This window comes from Oncorhynchus masou, unplaced genomic scaffold (genome assembly GCF_036934945.1).
Source record: "Oncorhynchus masou masou isolate Uvic2021 unplaced genomic scaffold, UVic_Omas_1.1 unplaced_scaffold_2316, whole genome shotgun sequence".
Taxonomy (NCBI): Eukaryota; Metazoa; Chordata; class Actinopteri; order Salmoniformes; family Salmonidae; genus Oncorhynchus; species Oncorhynchus masou.
The window spans coordinates 25,016-42,524 of record NW_027008781.1 but is presented as its reverse complement, the minus strand read 5'-3'; the positions used below and the strand labels follow the sequence as shown (position 1 = coordinate 42,524).

The following is a 17,509-nucleotide window of genomic DNA, read 5'->3' as shown; positions in this document are numbered from 1 at the left end:
CTCTCCTCTCTCCAAGACACTCTCCTCTCTCCAAGTCTCTCTCCAAGACTCTCTCCTCTCTCCAAGACTCTCTCCTCTCTCCAAGTCTCTCTCCAAGCCTCTCTCCAAGACTCTCTCCTCTCTCCAAGACTCTCTCCGAGTCTCTCTCCTCTCTCCAAGTCTCTCTCCAAGTCTCTCTCCAAGTCTCTCTCCTCTCTCCAAGTCTCTCTCCAAGTCTCTCTCCAAGTCTCTCTCCTCTCTCCAAGTCTCTGTCCTCTCTCCAAGTCTCTCTCCTCTCTCCAAGTCTCTCTCCAAGTCTCTCTCCTTTCTCCAAGTCTCTCTCCAAGTCTCTCTCCAAGTCTCTCTTCTCTCTCCAAGTCTCTCTCCAAGTCTCTCTCCTTTCTCCAAGTCTCTCTCCAAGTCTCTCTCCTCTCTCCAAGACTCTCTCCAAGACTCTCTCCAAGACTCTCTCCAAGACTCTCTGCTCTCTCCAAGACTCTCTGCTCTCTCCAAGACTCTCTGCTCTCTCCAAGACTCTCTGCTCTCTCCAAGACTCTCTGCTCTCTCCAAGACTCTCTGCTCTCTCCAAGACTCTCTCTCTTCTCTCCAAGACTCTCTCCTCTCTCCAAGTCTCTCTCCAAGACTCTCTCCTCTCTCCAAGTCTCTCTCCAAGACTCTCTCCTCTCTCCAAGTCTCTCTCCAAGACTCTCTCCTCTCTCCAAGTCTCTCTCCAAGACTCTCTCCTCTCTCCAAGTCTCTCTCCAAGACACTCTCCTCTCTCTAAGTCTCTCTCCAAGACACTCTCCTCTCTCCAAGACACTCTCCTCTCTCCAAGTCTCTCTCCAAGACTCTCTCCTCTCTCCAAGACTCTCTCCTCTCTCCAAGACACTCTCCTCTCTCCAAGTCTCTCTCCAAGACTCTCTCCTCTCTCCAAGACTCTCTCCTCTCTCCAAGTCTCTCTCCAAGCCTCTCTCCAAGACTCTCTCCAAGACTCTCTCCTCTCTCCAAGACTCTCTCCGAGTCTCTCTCCTCTCTCCAAGTCTCTCTCCAAGTCTCTCTCCTCTCTCCAAGTCTCTCTCCTCTCTCCAAGTCTCTCTCCAAGTCTCTCTCCAAGTCTCTCTCCAAGTCTCTGTCCTCTCTCCAAGTCTCTGTCCTCTCTCCAAGTCTCTCTCCTCTCTCCAAGTCTCTCTCCAAGTCTCTCTCCTTTCTCCAAGTCTCTCTCCAAGTCTCTCTCCAAGTCTCTCTCCAAGTCTCTCTCCAAGTCTCTCTCCAAGACTCTCTGCTCTCTCCAAGACTCTCTGCTCTCTCCAAGACTCTCTGCTCTCTCCAAGACACTCTCCTCTCTCCAAGACACTCTCCTCTCTCCAAGACTCCCTCCAAGACTCTCCTCTAGTCTCTCTCCAAGTCTCTCTCCAAGACACTCTCCTCTCTCTAAGTCTCTCTCCAAGACACTCTCCTCTCTCCAAGACACTCTCCTCTCTCCAAGTCTCTCTCCAAGACTCTCTCCTCTCTCCAAGACTCTCTCCTCTCTCCAAGACACTCTCCTCTCTCTAAGTCTCTCTCCAAGACTCTCTCCTCTCTCCAAGACTCTCTCCTCTCTCCAAGTCTCTCTCCAAGCCTCTCTCCAAGACTCTCTCCAAGACTCTCTCCTCTCTCCAAGACTCTCTCCGAGTCTCTCTCCTCTCTCCAAGTCTCTCTCCAAGTCTCTCTCCAAGTCTCTCTCCTCTCTCCAAGTCTCTCTCCAAGTCTCTCTCCAAGTCTCTCTCCAAGTCTCTGTCCTCTCTCCAAGTCTCTGTCCTCTCTCCAAGTCTCTCTCCTCTCTCCAAGTCTCTCTCCAAGTCTCTCTCCTTTCTCCAAGTCTCTCTCCAAGTCTCTCTCCAAGTCTCTCTCCAAGTCTCTCTCCAAGTCTCTCTCCAAGTCTCTCTCCTCTCTCCAAGTCTCTCTCCAAGTCTCTCTCCTCTCTCCAAGTCTCTCTCCAAGTCTCTCTCCAAGTCTCTCTCCTCTCTCCAAGTCTCTCTCCAAGTCTCTCTCCTCTCTCCAATTCTCTCTCCAAGTCTCTCTCCAAGTCTCTCTCCAAGTCTCTCTCCAAGTCTCTCTCCAAAGTCTCTCTCCAAGTCTCTCTCCAAGTCTCTCTCCTCTCTCCAAGTCTCTGTCCTCTCTCCAAGTCTCTCTCCAAGTCTCTCTCCTCTCTCCAAGTCTCTCTCCTCTCTCCAAGTCTCTCTCCTCTCTCCAAGTCTCTCTCCTCTCTCCAAGTCTCTCTCCTCTCTCCAAGTCTCTCTCCAAGTCTCTGTCCTCTCTCCAAGTCTCTGTCCTCTCTCCAAGTCTCTCTCCTCTCTCCAAGTCTCTCTCCTCTCTCCAAGTCTCTCTCCAAGTCTCTCTCCTCTCTCCAAGTCTCTCTCCAAGTCTCTCTCCTCTCTCCAAGTCTCTCTCCTCTCTCCATAGTTTCTCCTTCCCTCGCCTTACAAAGTAACACCGGGGACATTGTGTTGACACAGACAGATTGTACTATAATCTTGTACTGGGACAGAATGTGACTGCTGGGGTTCGGTGGTGGCCATCTGCCAGTCCCACCCTAACTTCTGCCTCTACCTCCGACAACCAACTACCTTTGGCCTGATTGGTAATTGAGTCCCAGGCTGTAAAGCCTAAGAGGGACTAGTGGGTGTGTTGTGGTTGGGGGGCCTGTTCAGTGTAAAATAACCCAGCGGAGGCAAGGGGAGGGAGGCCTTGTCTCCCATTCAACACGCCATGGAGAGCACTTTGTGATGCGTGACCCTTTCTCGTCTGGACTAGGAGGAGGAAACTATGAAAGCCACCGTCTCGCTACTTAAAAACACACACAAGTATACTGTATGCAATCATTCTCCATTCTTTTTAAACACATTTAAAATATATATATATATATATACACTGCTCAAAATAAATAAAGGGAACACTAAAATAACACGTCCTAGATCTGAATGAATGAAATATTCTTATTAAATACTTTTTTCTTTACATGGTTGAATGTGCTGACAACAAAATCACACAAAAATTATCAATGGAAATCAAATTTATCAACCCATGGAGGTCTGGATTTGGAGTCACACTCAAAATGAAAGTGGAAAACCACACTACAGGCTGATCTGACTTTGATGTAATGTCCTTAAAACAAGTCAAAAATGAGGCTCAGTAGTGTGTGTGGCCTCCACGTGCCTGTATGACGTCCCTACAACGCCTGGGCATGCTCCTGATGAGGTGGAGGATGGTCTCCTGAGGGATCTCCTCCCAGACCTGGACTAAAGCATCCGCCAACTCCTGGACAGTCTGTGGTGTAACATGGCGTTGGTGGATGGAGCGAGACATGATGTCCCAGATGTGCTCAATTGGAGTCAGGTCTGGGGAACGGGCGGGCCAGTCCATAGCATCAATGCCTTCCTCTTGCAGGAACTGCTGACACACTCCAGCCACACAAGGTCTAGCATTGTCTTGCATTAGGAGGCAGTCAGGCTACCTCTGGCGAGCACATGGAGGGCTGTGCGGCCCCCCAAAGAAATGCCACCCCACACCATGACTGACCCACCGCCAAACCGGTCATGCTGGAGGATGCTGCAGGCAGCAGAACGTTCTCTACGGCGTCTCCAGACTCTGTCACGTCTGTCACGTGCTCAGTGTGAACCTGCTTTCATCTGTGAAGAGCACAGGGCGCCAGTGGCTAATTTGCCAATCTTGGTCTTCTCAGGCAAATGCCAAACGTCCTGCATGGTGTTGGGCTGTAAGCACAACCCCCACCTGTGGACGTCGGGCCCTCATACCACCCTCATGGAGTCGGTTTCTGTTTGTGGCCTGCTGGAGGTCATTTTGCAGGGCTCTGGCAGTGCTCCTCCTGCTCCTCTTTGCACAAAGGCGGAGGTAGCGGTCTTGCTGCTGGGTTGTTGCCCTCCTACGGCCTCCTCCACGTCACCTGATGTACTGGCCTGTCTCCTGGTAGCGCCTCCAAGCTCTGGACACTACGCTGACAGACACAGCAAACCTTCATGCCACAGCTCGCATTGATGTGCCATCCTTGATGAGCTGCACTATCTGAGCCACTTGTGTGGGTTGTAGACTCCGTCTCATGCTACCACTAGAGTGAAAGCACCGCCAGCATTCAAAAGTGACCAAAACATCAGCCAGGAAGCATAGGAACTGAGAAGTGGTCTGTAGTCACCACCTGCAGAACCACTCCTTTATTGGGGGTGTCTTGCTAATTGCCTATAATTTCCACCTGTTGTCTATTCCATTTGCACAACAGCATGTGAAATGTATTGTCAATCAGTGTTGCTTCCTAAGTGGACAGTTTGATTTCACAGAAGTGTGATTGACTTGGAGTTGTGTTGTTTAAGTGTTCCCTTTATTTTTTTGAGCAGTGTATATACAGTATATCACAAAAGTGAGTACACCCCTCACATTTTGTAAATATTTGAGTATATCTTTTCATGTGACAACACTGAAGAAATGACACTTTGCTTCAATGTAAAGTAGTGAGTGTACAGCTTGTATAACAGTGTAAATTTGCTGTCCCCTCAAAATAACTTAACACACAGCCATTAATGTCGAAACCGCTGGCAACAAAAATGAGTACACCCCTAAGTGAAAATGTCCAAATCGGGCCCAAAGTGTCAATATTTTGTGTGGCCACCATCATTTTCCAACACTGCCTTTACCCTCTTGGGAATGGAGTTCACCAGAGCTTCACAGGTTGTCACTGGAGTCCTCTTCCACTCCTCCATGACCACATCACGGAGCTGGTGGATGTTAGAGACCTTGCACTCCTCCACCTTCCATTTGCGGATACCCCACAGATGCTCAATAGGGTTTAGGTCTGGAGACATGCTTGGCCAGTCCATCACCGTTACCCTCAGCTTCTTTAGCTAGGCAGTGGTCGTCTTGGAGGTGTGTTTGGGGTTGTTATCATGTTGGAATACTGCCCTGCGGCCCAGTCTCCGAAGGGAGGGGGATCATGCTCTGCTTCAGTATGTCACAGTACATGTCGGCATTCATGGTTCCCTCAATGTACTGTAGCTCCCCAGTGACGGCAGCACTCATGCAGCCCCAGACCATGACACTCCCACCACCATGCTGGACTGTAGGCAAGATTCACTTGTCTTTGTACTCCTCACCTGGTTGCCGCCACACACGCTTGACACCATCTGAACCAAATAAGTTTATCTTGGTCTCATCAGACCACAGGACATGGTTCCAGTAATCCATGTCCTTAGTCTGCTTGTCTTCAGCAAACTGTTTGCAGGCTTTCTTGTGCATCATCTTTAGAAGAGGCTTCCTTCTGGGACGACAGCCATGCAGACCAATTTGATGCAGTGTACGGCGTTATGGTCTGAGCACGGACAGGCTGACCCCCCCACCCCTCCAACCTCTGCAGCAATGCTGGCAGCACTCATACGTCTAGTTCCCAAAGACAACCTCTGGATATGACGCTGAGCACGTGCACTCAACTTCTTTGGTCGACCATGGCAAGTCCTGTTCTGAGTGGAACCTGTCCAGTTAAACCGCTGTATGGTCTTGGCCACCGTGCTGCAACTCAGTTTCAGGGTCTCATTTAAATTTCTCATTTACAAATGCAATCTGGCCAAGATAAAGCAAAGCAGTGCGACACAAACAACAACACAGAGTTACACATGGGATAAACAAACATACAGTCAATAGGGGAAGAAAATCTACATACAGTTTGTGCAAGGCAATAAATAGGCCGTTGTGGCGAAGTAATTACAATTTAGTAATTACAATTTAGCAATTAAAACATTCTCCTTAACTCCACCAATATTAAATTAAATGCATTTCCTGTTTTTGCAACTGATATTTCTGTCTTTGTTCCAACTGTTTCACCCTGACTTCCTGTCTGAACCACGTGTCTTCTGTCCCGTGTTCTTCTTCTCTCCTTGTACCTCCAGGTGGGCCGTATAGTGGCCACGGAGAGATTGTCCACAGAGAGAGTGTTCCCATGCACACCTTCACCCGCTACCTCTTCACCTCTCTCCTACCTCACGACGCTGAACTGGCGTACAAGATTGCACTCCGAGCCATGCGGTGAGGCTCTCTTTTATTATTAGTTGCGGAGTGGCTCTGTTTTGATATTGTTTTTGGAAGGGGGAGCTGGATCAGTGAATATGAATGATGTTAACAAGATTTTTTAATGACTGTGTTATGAGATGGCTCTCACACACCTGGTCAACAGTGTCAGGACTGCTACATGGCTAACACCAAAACCTCTCTGCCATTGGCTTCTCATTGAGATGCTTTGTGAACATTGCGAACACTGGCGACGCTTAATGATTGTCAATGAATGAGAGCTACGTCACGTATCATTGGGCACTGAAATATGCAAGCCGAAAAACTTTGGCTTGAGTAGTGCCCAAACTATACTTTAGTCAGGCCTCGCCTCCCGCCATCCCAACCTGCCTCTCTCCCCACCCAGCCCTGTGGAAGGAGAGGGTGAGGTAGAATATTGTGGCCACGTCTAGCTACTCCAGGGACCTGGGTGTCTGTCTGTCTGTCACATAATAAATGTGTTCAATGTGGTCCTGGTTTAATATGATGGCAGCGTATACCTTCCCACTCCCACGGGACAGGGGCTGCTGGTTAAATATAGAGGCCAGGTAAAAGGACTGGCTTTTATCAACCCATTAGAACACTATGATAGACTTACACAGCCCCTCCTTATTCAAACCACTGCTTAGTGCTAAGGAGTTCTATTCAGCTCAAGGAAGTAGTGTGTATGTACTGAACACACACCCTGCTGATTTCAGTGCAGAGGCGTTGGAATATCAGCATCCAGCTAGTGTGAAATGACTGTTCCATGTAGCCTCCACTGCTAGTCTGCGGTGGCTTGGGGAGCTTTTGTATATCAGGAAAATGTCTTGAGAAGAGGTTTCCAGCGGCTCCTGTGATGGATAGATTGGGGAAGTGAAATGACGTTTGTGAAGTGTTTACTTTGTCTGAGGGTGAAAACCAGGAGGTAAAGAGTTCAGTGTCACTGATGTTCACCAGAAACCAGGACCAGACTATGAAAGAACTGGATATATAGTTGCTCTCTTTCACTTCCATCTATTTTGCATTCGGAAAGTATTCAGACCCCTTCCCTTTTTCCACATGTTGTTACGTTACAGCCTTATCCTAAAATAGATTAAATACATGTTTTTCCTCATCAATCTACCCACACACAATATCCCATAATGACATCACAATACCCCATAATGACATCACAATACCCCATAATGACAAAGCAAAAAACGTTTTTATTTTTTTATTGTTCAAATGTAAAAAACAGAAACCTTATTTACATAAGTATTCAGATCCTTTGCTATGAGACTCAATATTGAATTCAGGTTCATCCTGTTTCCACTGATCATCCTTGATGTTTCTACAACTTGATTGGAGTCCACCAGTGGTAAATTCAAGTGATTGGACATGATTCGGAAAGGCCCACACCTGTCTACATAAGGTCCCACAGTTGACAGTACATGTCAGAGCAAAAACCAAGGCATGGGATCAAAGGATTTGTCCGTAGAGCTCTGAGACAGGATTGTCGGCACAGATATGGGGAAAGGTAACAAAGAATGTTTGCAGCAATGAAGGTCAGCAAGAACACAGTGGCCTCCATCATTCTTAAATGGAAGAAGTTTGGAACCACCAAGACTCTTCCTAGAGCTGTCCGCCTGGCCAAACTGAGCAATCAGGGGAGAAGGACCTTGGTCAGGGAGGTTACCAAGAACCCTATGGTCACTGACAGAGCAGCAGAGTTCCTCTATGGAGGTGGGAGAACCTTGCAGAAGGACAACCATCTCTGCAGCACTCCACCAATCAGGCCAGACGGAAGCCACTCCTCAATAAAAGGCGCATGACAGCCCGCTTGCAGAGATGGAATGGTGGTGGCAGCATCATGCTGTTGGGGTATTTTTCAGCGGCAGGGACTTGGAGACTAGTCAGGATCGAGGGAAAGATGAACAGGGCAAAGTACAGAGAGATCCTTGATGAAAACCTGCTCCAGAGCGCTCAGGACCTCAGACTGGGGTGAATGTTCACTTTCCAACAGGACAACGACCCTAAGCACACAGCCAAGACAACGCAGGAGTGGCTTCGGGACAATATATGTTCCTCTCCCCCTCTCTCTCTATCAAAGCATCCCACCCTGCTGTGACAGGGCGCTATAGTGCCACAGGACCAATCTGACACCACAGCTGTCCTCATCAGTGGCTTGGGACTGATGGTGTGTTATGGCTTACTGTTAAATGGATTCAAGTCAAGGCTAAGTGTCTTCATGTGTGTTCCCACTTGTGCCAGTGAATAGCTAGTTTTTCGCCGGACGCTGACTGGTAAAACGCATCAGGAGGGCGGTCACGTGTGCTAACAAGGCAGAGGTCCTGAGTTTGCTCTAGATATGGGAGGAAGTGAGCAGTGTGACGTACTTTACACTAGCAATGGATTCATTTTCATGTGGAATAGATGATGCCGCTTCTGTGTCATTGCATTGAACAACAATATTTTAAAAACATTTATTGAACCTTTATTTAACTTGGCAAGTCAGTTAAGAACAAAATAACAAATTTACAATGGCGGCCTACCAAAGGCAAAAGGCCTCCTGCGGGGACGGGGGCCTGGGATTAAAATAAATAAATACAATATAAATATAGGACAAAACACACATCACAACAAGAGAGACAACTCAACACTACAAAGAGAGACCTAAAGACAACAACATAGCAAGGCAGCAACACATGACAACGCAGCATGGTAGCAACACAATAACAACATGGTAGCAGCACAAAACAGGGTACTAACATTGTTGGGCACAGACAACAGCACAAAGGGCAAGAAGGTAGAGACAACAATACATCACACAAAGCAGCCACAACTGTCAGTAAGAGTGTCCATGACTGAGTCTTTGAATGAAGAGATTGAGATAAAACTGTCCAGTTTGAGTGTTTGTTGCAGCTCGTTCCAGTCGCTAGCTTCAGTGAACTGAAAAGACGAGCAACCCAGGGATGTGTGTGCTTTGGGGACCTTTAACCAAATGTGACTGACAGAACGGGTGTTGTATGTGGAGGTTGAGGGCTGCAGTAGATATCTCAGATAGGGAGTGAGGCCTAAGAGGGTTTTATAAATAAGCATCAACCAGTGGTTCTTGCGACAGGTATACAGAGATGACCAGTTTACAGTGGAGTGTAGTGTGCAGTGATGTGTCCTATAAGGAGAATTGGTGGCAAATATGATGGCCAATAGCCCAGACAGTTCAGATTTGGACTCAAACATGAAGTACTTTCCAAGCTTGGCTTATAAAATCTCCACAATAGTCCCCACCAGTGGGTCTCTGTAAGGCACACAAAGGTAGGAATGTTGACGAGGGTTCCATCTTTAGGGAGAGACATTTTGCTTAGTTCCACCCCAGCAAAGGTCCAGAATCCCCCAGTGTTTTAGCAGATCTTTAGATGTGTTTGGAACAAACCCTTTGTCGCGTTGGCATCGGCACGTCTCCATTTCACACCAAGTCTCGTCTTGCTTTCTCTCACCTTTATCTAGTCAGACTGTTGGCCAGGCGTTTACCTTGTCTGGGCCTGACACACTTCAGCTAATAATCAACATTAGAACCAGACTTGGAGGTATTCCTCACATAGCAATAGTGTCTCTGGCCCTTTTCTCTGAAATCAAACTGCCATTTAGCATAGTCTTGTAACATTGCTTTTATGTGTGTGGGTGGGTGGGTGTGTGTGTGGGTGGGTGCGTGTGTGGGTGGGTGCGTATGGGTTTGATGTGTGTCCAGGCATAGAGGGCTGGAAGGTGAATCCGCTCATTTCCCCATGGACTCAATTAGCTTTGTGATTGGTTGAGATCTGCCCAGGTTCTCTTCTCTTTCCAAGGCAGCAAGAGAGACCTTTGCAACTGGGCTGGAAGATGAGGTTTGAAACTGAGATGAGCTGCCCACAGTAGCACACATAAAGACAAGAATATTGTATACTTCAATGTCTGTCTGTCTGCAGATGCGTAAGACCTATAAAGCCTGTTTACACTAGGGCTGGGTGATGCATCGTCTTTTAATGTACACTAGTATGGATCCACATACCGGTATGGATCTTTACAATACTGTCTATAACGGTATTTGTATAAAGTGCTAAGTAAATTAAAAGTTCTACAAATTGGACTACTTAACTGTCAGTTTGGTTGAGTATAAAACCATAAGAATAGAGAAAGACATTAAAACAACTTATAATTAATTTACTGCCATCCTAGGATCATGCACTACTCATAACATATTTAGACTTTTATTATTCAGAAACTGAAAATGCCATCAAAAATAAGAAAAATATTGTGATATATTTTGGCCAGCAGGTATAGCAGGCCTATGTTCTTAATTACCAGTAATTCAAGTCAAGAAAACAGTCATTATGCTACTGTTGTTTCAGTTCTGGTTGGAAGTCATTTTTGGTTGGAAGTAAATTGCAGTATGCCAACACCTTTAATGTACTCCAGAACACTGACACAATCTTGCTGATTATACTTTGTGCACGTGCTTGTGTTTGTGTGTGTGTGATCCAAATCATCCTTGTGGTTTTTCTGTGCTCCTCAGGTTGCCTGTGTTGGAGTCCACAGCCTCGTCAGGTGACCTGTCGCGACCCCATCACATGGTGTCTGTGGTCCCTAACCGATACCCTCGCTGGTTCACACTCACCCACATAGAGTCCCAGCAGTGTGAACTGGCCTCCACCATGCTCACTGCAGCCAAAGGTACTCACATATACACATACATTCATTCATTCATTCAGGTCCCTTTGTCATTGTACTGTATGTGGTTGTTCTGTTGGTCCAGGTGATAGTCGTAAGCTGGAGACTGTACTAGAGTCCATCCAGAAGAACATCCATTCCTCATCTCACATCTTTAAACTGGGCCAGGATGCCTTCAAGATCGCTACTCTGATGGACAGCCTGCCAGACATCACACTGCTCAAAGTCTCACTGGAGCTGGGGCTGCAGGTACACACACACACACACACACACACACACACACACACACACACACACACACACTTACACCTCTCTACCATCCCTAACTGTCTCTCATTCACAGGTGATGAGGATAACCCTGTCTACGTTGAACTGGAGGAGGAGGGAGATGGTACGGTGGTTAGTTACCTGTGCCACTGAAGTAGGTAAGTGTACAACGTTTCCCTTCCTATGATATACCACAAACCGTGAGCTCCAGAATTATCAGGACAGTGACACATGTTGGATTGTTTTGGCTCTGCACTCCAGCACTTTGGATTTTAAATAATACAAGGGGGGTTCTACTAAACGAATGTACGAAAAGTTAGAGGCATAAATATCATACCCCCCCAAAAATGCTAACCTCCCCTGTTATTGTAATAGTGAGAGTTTAGCATGTCTTGGTGGTAAGATATTTGTGTCTCTAACTTTTCGTACATTCGTTTAGTAGAACCCCCCTTGTATTATTTAAAATCCAAAGTGCTGGTGTGCAGAGCCAAAACAATCCAACATGTGTCACTGTCCTGATATGGATAAAAATAAAAGCTGACAATTTCCCCGGCCCTGCGAAAATTGAATTAACATAATACAAAAATCCTCATGAACACCCTTTTAAGCTAGAGATATCTGCTATTTTGCATGGGCTCAATCTACTGCATCCGCCGATATCGCCCTTCCGCATCTGTGGTAAAAGGTGGCAGAGCTGGATCGGTGTTCGTCAGACCGTGAGACATCTGTGGTAAAAGGTGGCAGAGCTGGAGCGGTGTTCGTCAGACCGTGAGACATCTGTGGTGAAAGGTGGCAGAGCTGGATCGGTGTTCGTCAGACCGTGAGACATCTGTGGTGAAAGGTGGCAGAGCTAGAGCGGTGTTCGTCAGACCGTGAGACATCTGTGGTGAAAGGTGGCAGAGCTAGAGCGGTGTTCGTCAGACCGTGAGACATCTGTGGTGAAAGGTGGCAGAGCTGGAGCGGTGTTCGTCAGACCGTGAGACATCTGTGGTAAAAGGTGGCAGAGCTGGAGCGGTGTTCGTCAGACCGTGAGACATCTGTGGTAAAAGGTGGCAGAGCTAGAGCGGTGTTGGCAGACCGTGAGACATCTGTGGTAAAAGGTGGCAGAGCTGGAGCGGTGTTCGTCAGACCGTGAGACATCTGTGGTGAGACGTGAGATATCTGTGGTGAAAGGTGGCAGAGCTAGAGCGGTGTTCGTCAGACCGTGAGACATCTGTGGTGAAAGGTGGCAGAGCTGGAGCGGTGTTCGTCAGACCGTGAGACATCTGTGGTGAAAGGTGGCAGAGCTGGAGCGGTGTTCGTCAGACCGTGAGACATCTGTGGTGAAAGGTGGCAGAGCTGGAGCGGTGTTCGTCAGACCGTGAGACATCTGTGGTAAAAGGTGGCAGAGCTGGAGCGGTGTTCGTCAGACCGTGAGACATCTGTGGTGAAAGGTGGCAGAGCTGGAGCGGTGTTCGTCAGACCGTGAGACATCTGTGGTGAAAGGTGGCAGAGCTGGAGCGGTGTTCGTCAGACCGTGAGACATCTGTGGTGAAAGGTGGCAGAGCTGGAGCGGTGTTCGTCAGACCGTGAGATATCTGTGGTGAAAAGTGGCAGAGCTGGAGCGGTGTTCGTCAGACTGTGAGATATCTGTGGTGAAAGGTGGCAGAGCTGGAGCGGTGTTCGTCAGACTGTGAGATATCTGTGGTGAAAGGTGGCAGAGCTGGAGCGGTGTTCGTCAGACTGTGAGACATCTGTGGTGAAAGGTGGCAGAGCTGGAGCGGTGTTCGTCTGACCGTGAGACATCTGTGGTGAAAGGTGGCAGAGCTGGAGCGGTGTTCGTCAGACCGTGAGACATCTGTGGTGAAAGGTGGCAGAGCTGGAGCGGTGTTCGTCAGACCGTGAGACATCTGTGGTGAAGTGGCAGAGGTGGCAGAGCTGGAGCGGTGTTTGTCAGACCGTGAGACATCTGTGGTGAAAGGTGGCAGAGCTGGAGCGGTGTTCGTCAGACCGTGAGACATCTGTGGTGAAAGGTGGCAGAGCTGGAGCGGTGTTCGTCAGACCGTGAGACATCTGTGGTGAAAGGTGGCAGAGCTGGAGCGGTGTTCGTCAGACCGTGAGACATCTGTGGTGAAAGGTGGCAGAGCTGGAGCGGTGTTCGTCAGACCGTGAGACATCTGTGGTGAAAGGTGGCAGAGCTGGAGCGGTGTTCGTCAGACCGTGAGACATCTGTGGTGAAAGGTGGCAGAGCTGGAGCGGTGTTCGTCAGACCGTGAGACATCTGTGGTGAAAGGTGGCAGAGCTGGAGCGGTGTTCGTCAGACCGTGAGACATCTGTGGTGAAAGGTGGCAGAGCTGGAGCGGTGTTTGTCAGACCGTGAGACATCTGTGGTGAAAGGTGGCAGAGCTGGAGCGGTGTTCGTCAGACCGTGAGACATCTGTGGTGAAAGGTGGCAGAGCTGGAGCGGTGTTCGTCAGACCGTGAGACATCTGTGGTGAAAGGTGGCAGAGCTGGAGCGGTGTTCGTCAGACCGTGAGACATCTGTGGTAAAAGGTGGCAGAGCTGGAGCGGTGTTCGTCAGACCGTGAGACATCTGTGGTAAAAGGTGGCAGAGCTGGAGCGGTGTTCGTCAGACCGTGAGACATCTGTGGTAAAAGGTGGCAGAGCTAGAGCGGTGTTCGTCAGACCGTGAGATATCTGTGGTGAAAGGTGGCAGAGCTAGAGCGGTGTTCGTCAGACCGTGAGACATCTGTGGTAAAAGGTGGCAGAGCTGGAGCGGTGTTCGTCAGACCGTGAGACATCTGTGGTGAAAGGTGGCAGAGCTGGAGCGGTGTTCGTCAGACCGTGAGACATCTGTGGTGAAAGGTGGCAGAGCTGGAGCGGTGTTCGTCAGACCGTGAGACATCTGTGGTAAAAGGTGGCAGAGCTGGAGCGGTGTTCGTCAGACCGTGAGACATCTGTGGTGAAAGGTGGCAGAGCTGGAGCGGTGTTCGTCAGACCGTGAGACATCTGTGGTGAAAGGTGGCAGAGCTGGAGCGGTGTTCGTCAGACCGTGAGACATCTGTGGTGAAAGGTGGCAGAGCTGGAGCGGTGTTCGTCAGACCGTGAGACATCTGTGGTGAAAGGTGGCAGAGCTGGAGCGGTGTTCGTCAGACCGTGAGACATCTGTGGTGAAAGGTGGCAGAGCTGGAGCGGTGTTTGTCAGACCGTGAGACATCTGTGGTGAAAGGTGGCAGAGCTGGAGCGGTGTTCGTCAGACCGTGAGACATCTGTGGTGAAAGGTGGCAGAGCTGGAGCGGTGTTCGTCAGACCGTGAGACATCTGTGGTGAAAGGTGGCAGAGCTGGAGCGGTGTTCGTCAGACCGTGAGACATCTGTGGTGAAAGGTGGCAGAGCTGGAGCGGTGTTCGTCAGACCGTGAGACATCTGTGGTGAAAGGTGGCAGAGCTGGAGCGGTGTTCGTCAGACCGTGAGACATCTGTGGTGAAAGGTGGCAGAGCTGGAGCGGTGTTCGTCAGACCGTGAGACATCTGTGGTGAAAGGTGGCAGAGCTGGAGCGGTGTTCGTCAGACCGTGAGACATCTGTGGTGAAAGGTGGCAGAGCTGGAGCGGTGTTCGTCAGACCGTGAGACATCTGTGGTGAAAGGTGGCAGAGCTGGAGCGGTGTTCGTCAGACCGTGAGACATCCTGAAAATCGGTCTTCTCACGACAATGTCTGTAGTATCCAAACGGTTTGGCCTACAAACAAAGATAAGACTCTCGCGAACTTGGTGTTTTGCTCTACGAACCCCACACAAGCGTCTTGGGATTGGTCTGAAGTCGATACAGCCAATCTGCCAACTTATGTCTGTAGTGTTTGAGTACACACTAATATGACCCCTCTGAGGGAAGGTGAGTCTCTCAAGAACACGTACATGTTGGTTGTTTTGCTATACAAGCTCACAAGACTCGTCTAAAGGTCCCCGGTACCAGTTGTAAAAGATCATGTGTATATGGATATAGTTTAGTGCCTAAAATAAGAGGTTAAATGTAAAAATAAATGTTATATATATATATATGTGTGTGTGTGTATGTGTGTGTGTGTGTATGTGTGTGTGTGTATATATATATATATATATATATATGTGTGTGTGTAAAATGTTTCCTGATCTTTCCTATACTGTATCTAACTCAGATATAGGACAGTCACTTCAGAACAAACTTCCTTTAGATTTTTTTGGGGGGGCTATCTTGTTCCATGTCATGAGTCTGTTAATAGCAGTGATGCCAAATTCAATGTTTCATCAAATAAACCCCTTAAGGGGTCTTACATTTCAATATCAAATAGCTAAATGATCCTTGCTATGGCCATCTTAAAACACTTCCGTACATTAGTTTAGTAGAACCCCCTTTTTATTATTTCAAATCCAAAGTGCTGGAGTACGGAGCCAAAACAACATCAAATGTGTCACTGTCCCAATACTTTTGGAGCTCACTGTATTTAGTTCATATTTAGTTAAGTATATATTTAGTTCAATATGAGGGCTTCAAAATAAATATTGTTATTCATTACTCTGCTAACTCTCTGACTTCTCGTTCTTGTGTGGTGTGTGTGTTTGTGTGTGTGTCAGGGGTGTATGCGTTGGACAGCATCATGCAGAGTTGGTTCACCCTCTTCACCCCGACTGAGGCCACCAGCATCGTGGCCACCACCGTCATGTCCAACACCACCATCGTCCGGCTGCACCTGGACTGTCACCAGCAGGAGAACCTGGCCTCCTCCGCCCGGACCCTGGCCCTGCAGTGTGCCATGAAGGACCCCCAGAACTGTGCCCTCTCCGCCCTCACGCTCTGCGAGAAGGACCACATAGCCTTCGAGACGGCCTACCAGATCGTTCTGGACGCGGCCGCCACGGGGATGAGCTACACACAGCTGTTTACTATAGCCAGGTACATGGAGCACAGGGGGTACCCTATGAGGGCGTACAAGCTGGCCACGCTAGCCATGGCTCATCTAAACCTCAGCTACAACCAGGATACCCACCCAGCCATCAACGACGTGCTGTGGGCCTGCGCTCTGAGTCACTCGCTGGGAAAGAACGAGCTGGCCGCCGTCATCCCCCTGGTGGTGAAGAGTGTGAAGTGTGCCACGGTGCTGTCGGATATTTTGCGGCGGTGCACACTGACCACGCCGGGGCTGGTGTCCGCACTGCACAGCCGTAGGAACTCTGGGAAGCTGATGTCACTGGACAAAGCTCCTCTCAGGCAGCTGCTGGACGCTACCATCGGGGCCTACATCAACACCACGCACTCTCGCCTCACACACATCAGCCCACGCCACTACAGCGAGTTCATAGAGTTCCTGGGGAAGACCCGGGAGACGTTCCTCATGGCCCAAGATGGACACATCCAGTTCACACAGTTCATAGACAACCTCAAACAGATCTATAAGGGAAAGAAGAAACTCATGATGCTGGTGAGGGAGAGGTTCGGCTGACCAGGGTCGGCCCCTAGGGACAGGGTTCGGCTGACCAGGGTCGGCCCCTAGGGGAGGTTCGGCTGACCAGGGTCGGCCCCTAGGGGAGGTTCGGCTGACCAGGGTCGGCCCCTAGGGGAGGTTCGCTGACCAGGGTCGGCCCCTAGGGATGAAGGGTCGGCCCCTAGGGGAGGTTCGACTGACCAGGGTCGGCCCCTAGGGGAGGTTCGGCTGACCAGGGTCGGCCCCTAGGGGAGGTTCGACTGACCAGGGTCGGCCCCGGACAGGTTCCTGACCAGGGGGCCCGAGGACAGGTTCGGCTGACCAGGGTCGGCCCGAGGGACAGGTTCGACTGACCAGGGTCGGCCCCTAGGGACAGGTTCGGCTGACCAGGGTCGGCCCGAGGGACAGGTTCGGCTGACCAGGGTCGGCCCCGAGGGACAGGTTCGGCTGACCAGGGTCGGCCCCGAGGGGAGGTTCGGCTGACCAGGGTCGGCCCCTAGGGACAGGTTCGGCTGACCAGGGTCGGCCCCGAGGGAGGTTCGGCTGACCAGGTTCGGCCCGGAGGTTCGGCTGACCAGGGTGACTAGGGACAGGTTCGGCTGACCAGGGTCGGCCCCGAGGGGGGGACAGGTTCGGCTGACCAGGGTCGGCCCCTAGGGACAGGTTCGGCTGACCAGGGTCGGCCCGAGGGACAGGTTCGGCTGACCAGGGTCGGCCCCGAGGGGAGGGACAGGTAGGGACAGGTTCGGCTGACCAGGGTCGGCCCCGAGGGGGAGGTTCGGCTGACCAGGGTCGGACGAGGGAGAGGTTCGGCTGACCAGGCCCTAGGGACAGGTTCGGCTGACCAGGGGGCCCGAGGGGAGGTTCGGCTGACCAGGGTCGGCCCCTAGGGGGAGGTTCGACTGACCAGGGTCGGCCCCTAGGGACAGGTTCGGCTGACCAGGGTCGGCCCGAGGGACAGGTTCGGCTGACCAGGGTCGGCCCCTAGGGACAGGTTCGGCTGACCAGGGTCGGCCCCTAGGGGGAGGTTCGGCTGACCAGGGTCGGCCCCTAGGGGGAGGTTCGACTGACC

The 17,509-nt window shown here is 50.2% G+C and overlaps 1 protein-coding gene across 1 annotated transcript in view; it reads left to right on the top strand.

Moving 5' to 3' along the window:
• The window catches only part of LOC135533277 (zinc finger SWIM domain-containing protein 6-like), a gene marked incomplete at its 5' end in the record, with an annotated part of 46,022 nt that extends 29,551 nt beyond the window's left edge, over positions 1-16,471 (top strand). Inside the window, 5 exons of the mRNA XM_064960681.1 lie at positions 5,910-6,045; positions 10,580-10,737; positions 10,820-10,983; positions 11,078-11,159; positions 15,590-16,471. Of these exons, the coding sequence (XP_064816753.1) occupies positions 5,910-6,045; positions 10,580-10,737; positions 10,820-10,983; positions 11,078-11,159; positions 15,590-16,455 (1,406 nt within the window). The remainder of the gene's footprint in view (positions 1-5,909; positions 6,046-10,579; positions 10,738-10,819; positions 10,984-11,077; positions 11,160-15,589) is intronic.
• Between the last annotated feature and the right edge of the window lie 1,038 nt (positions 16,472-17,509).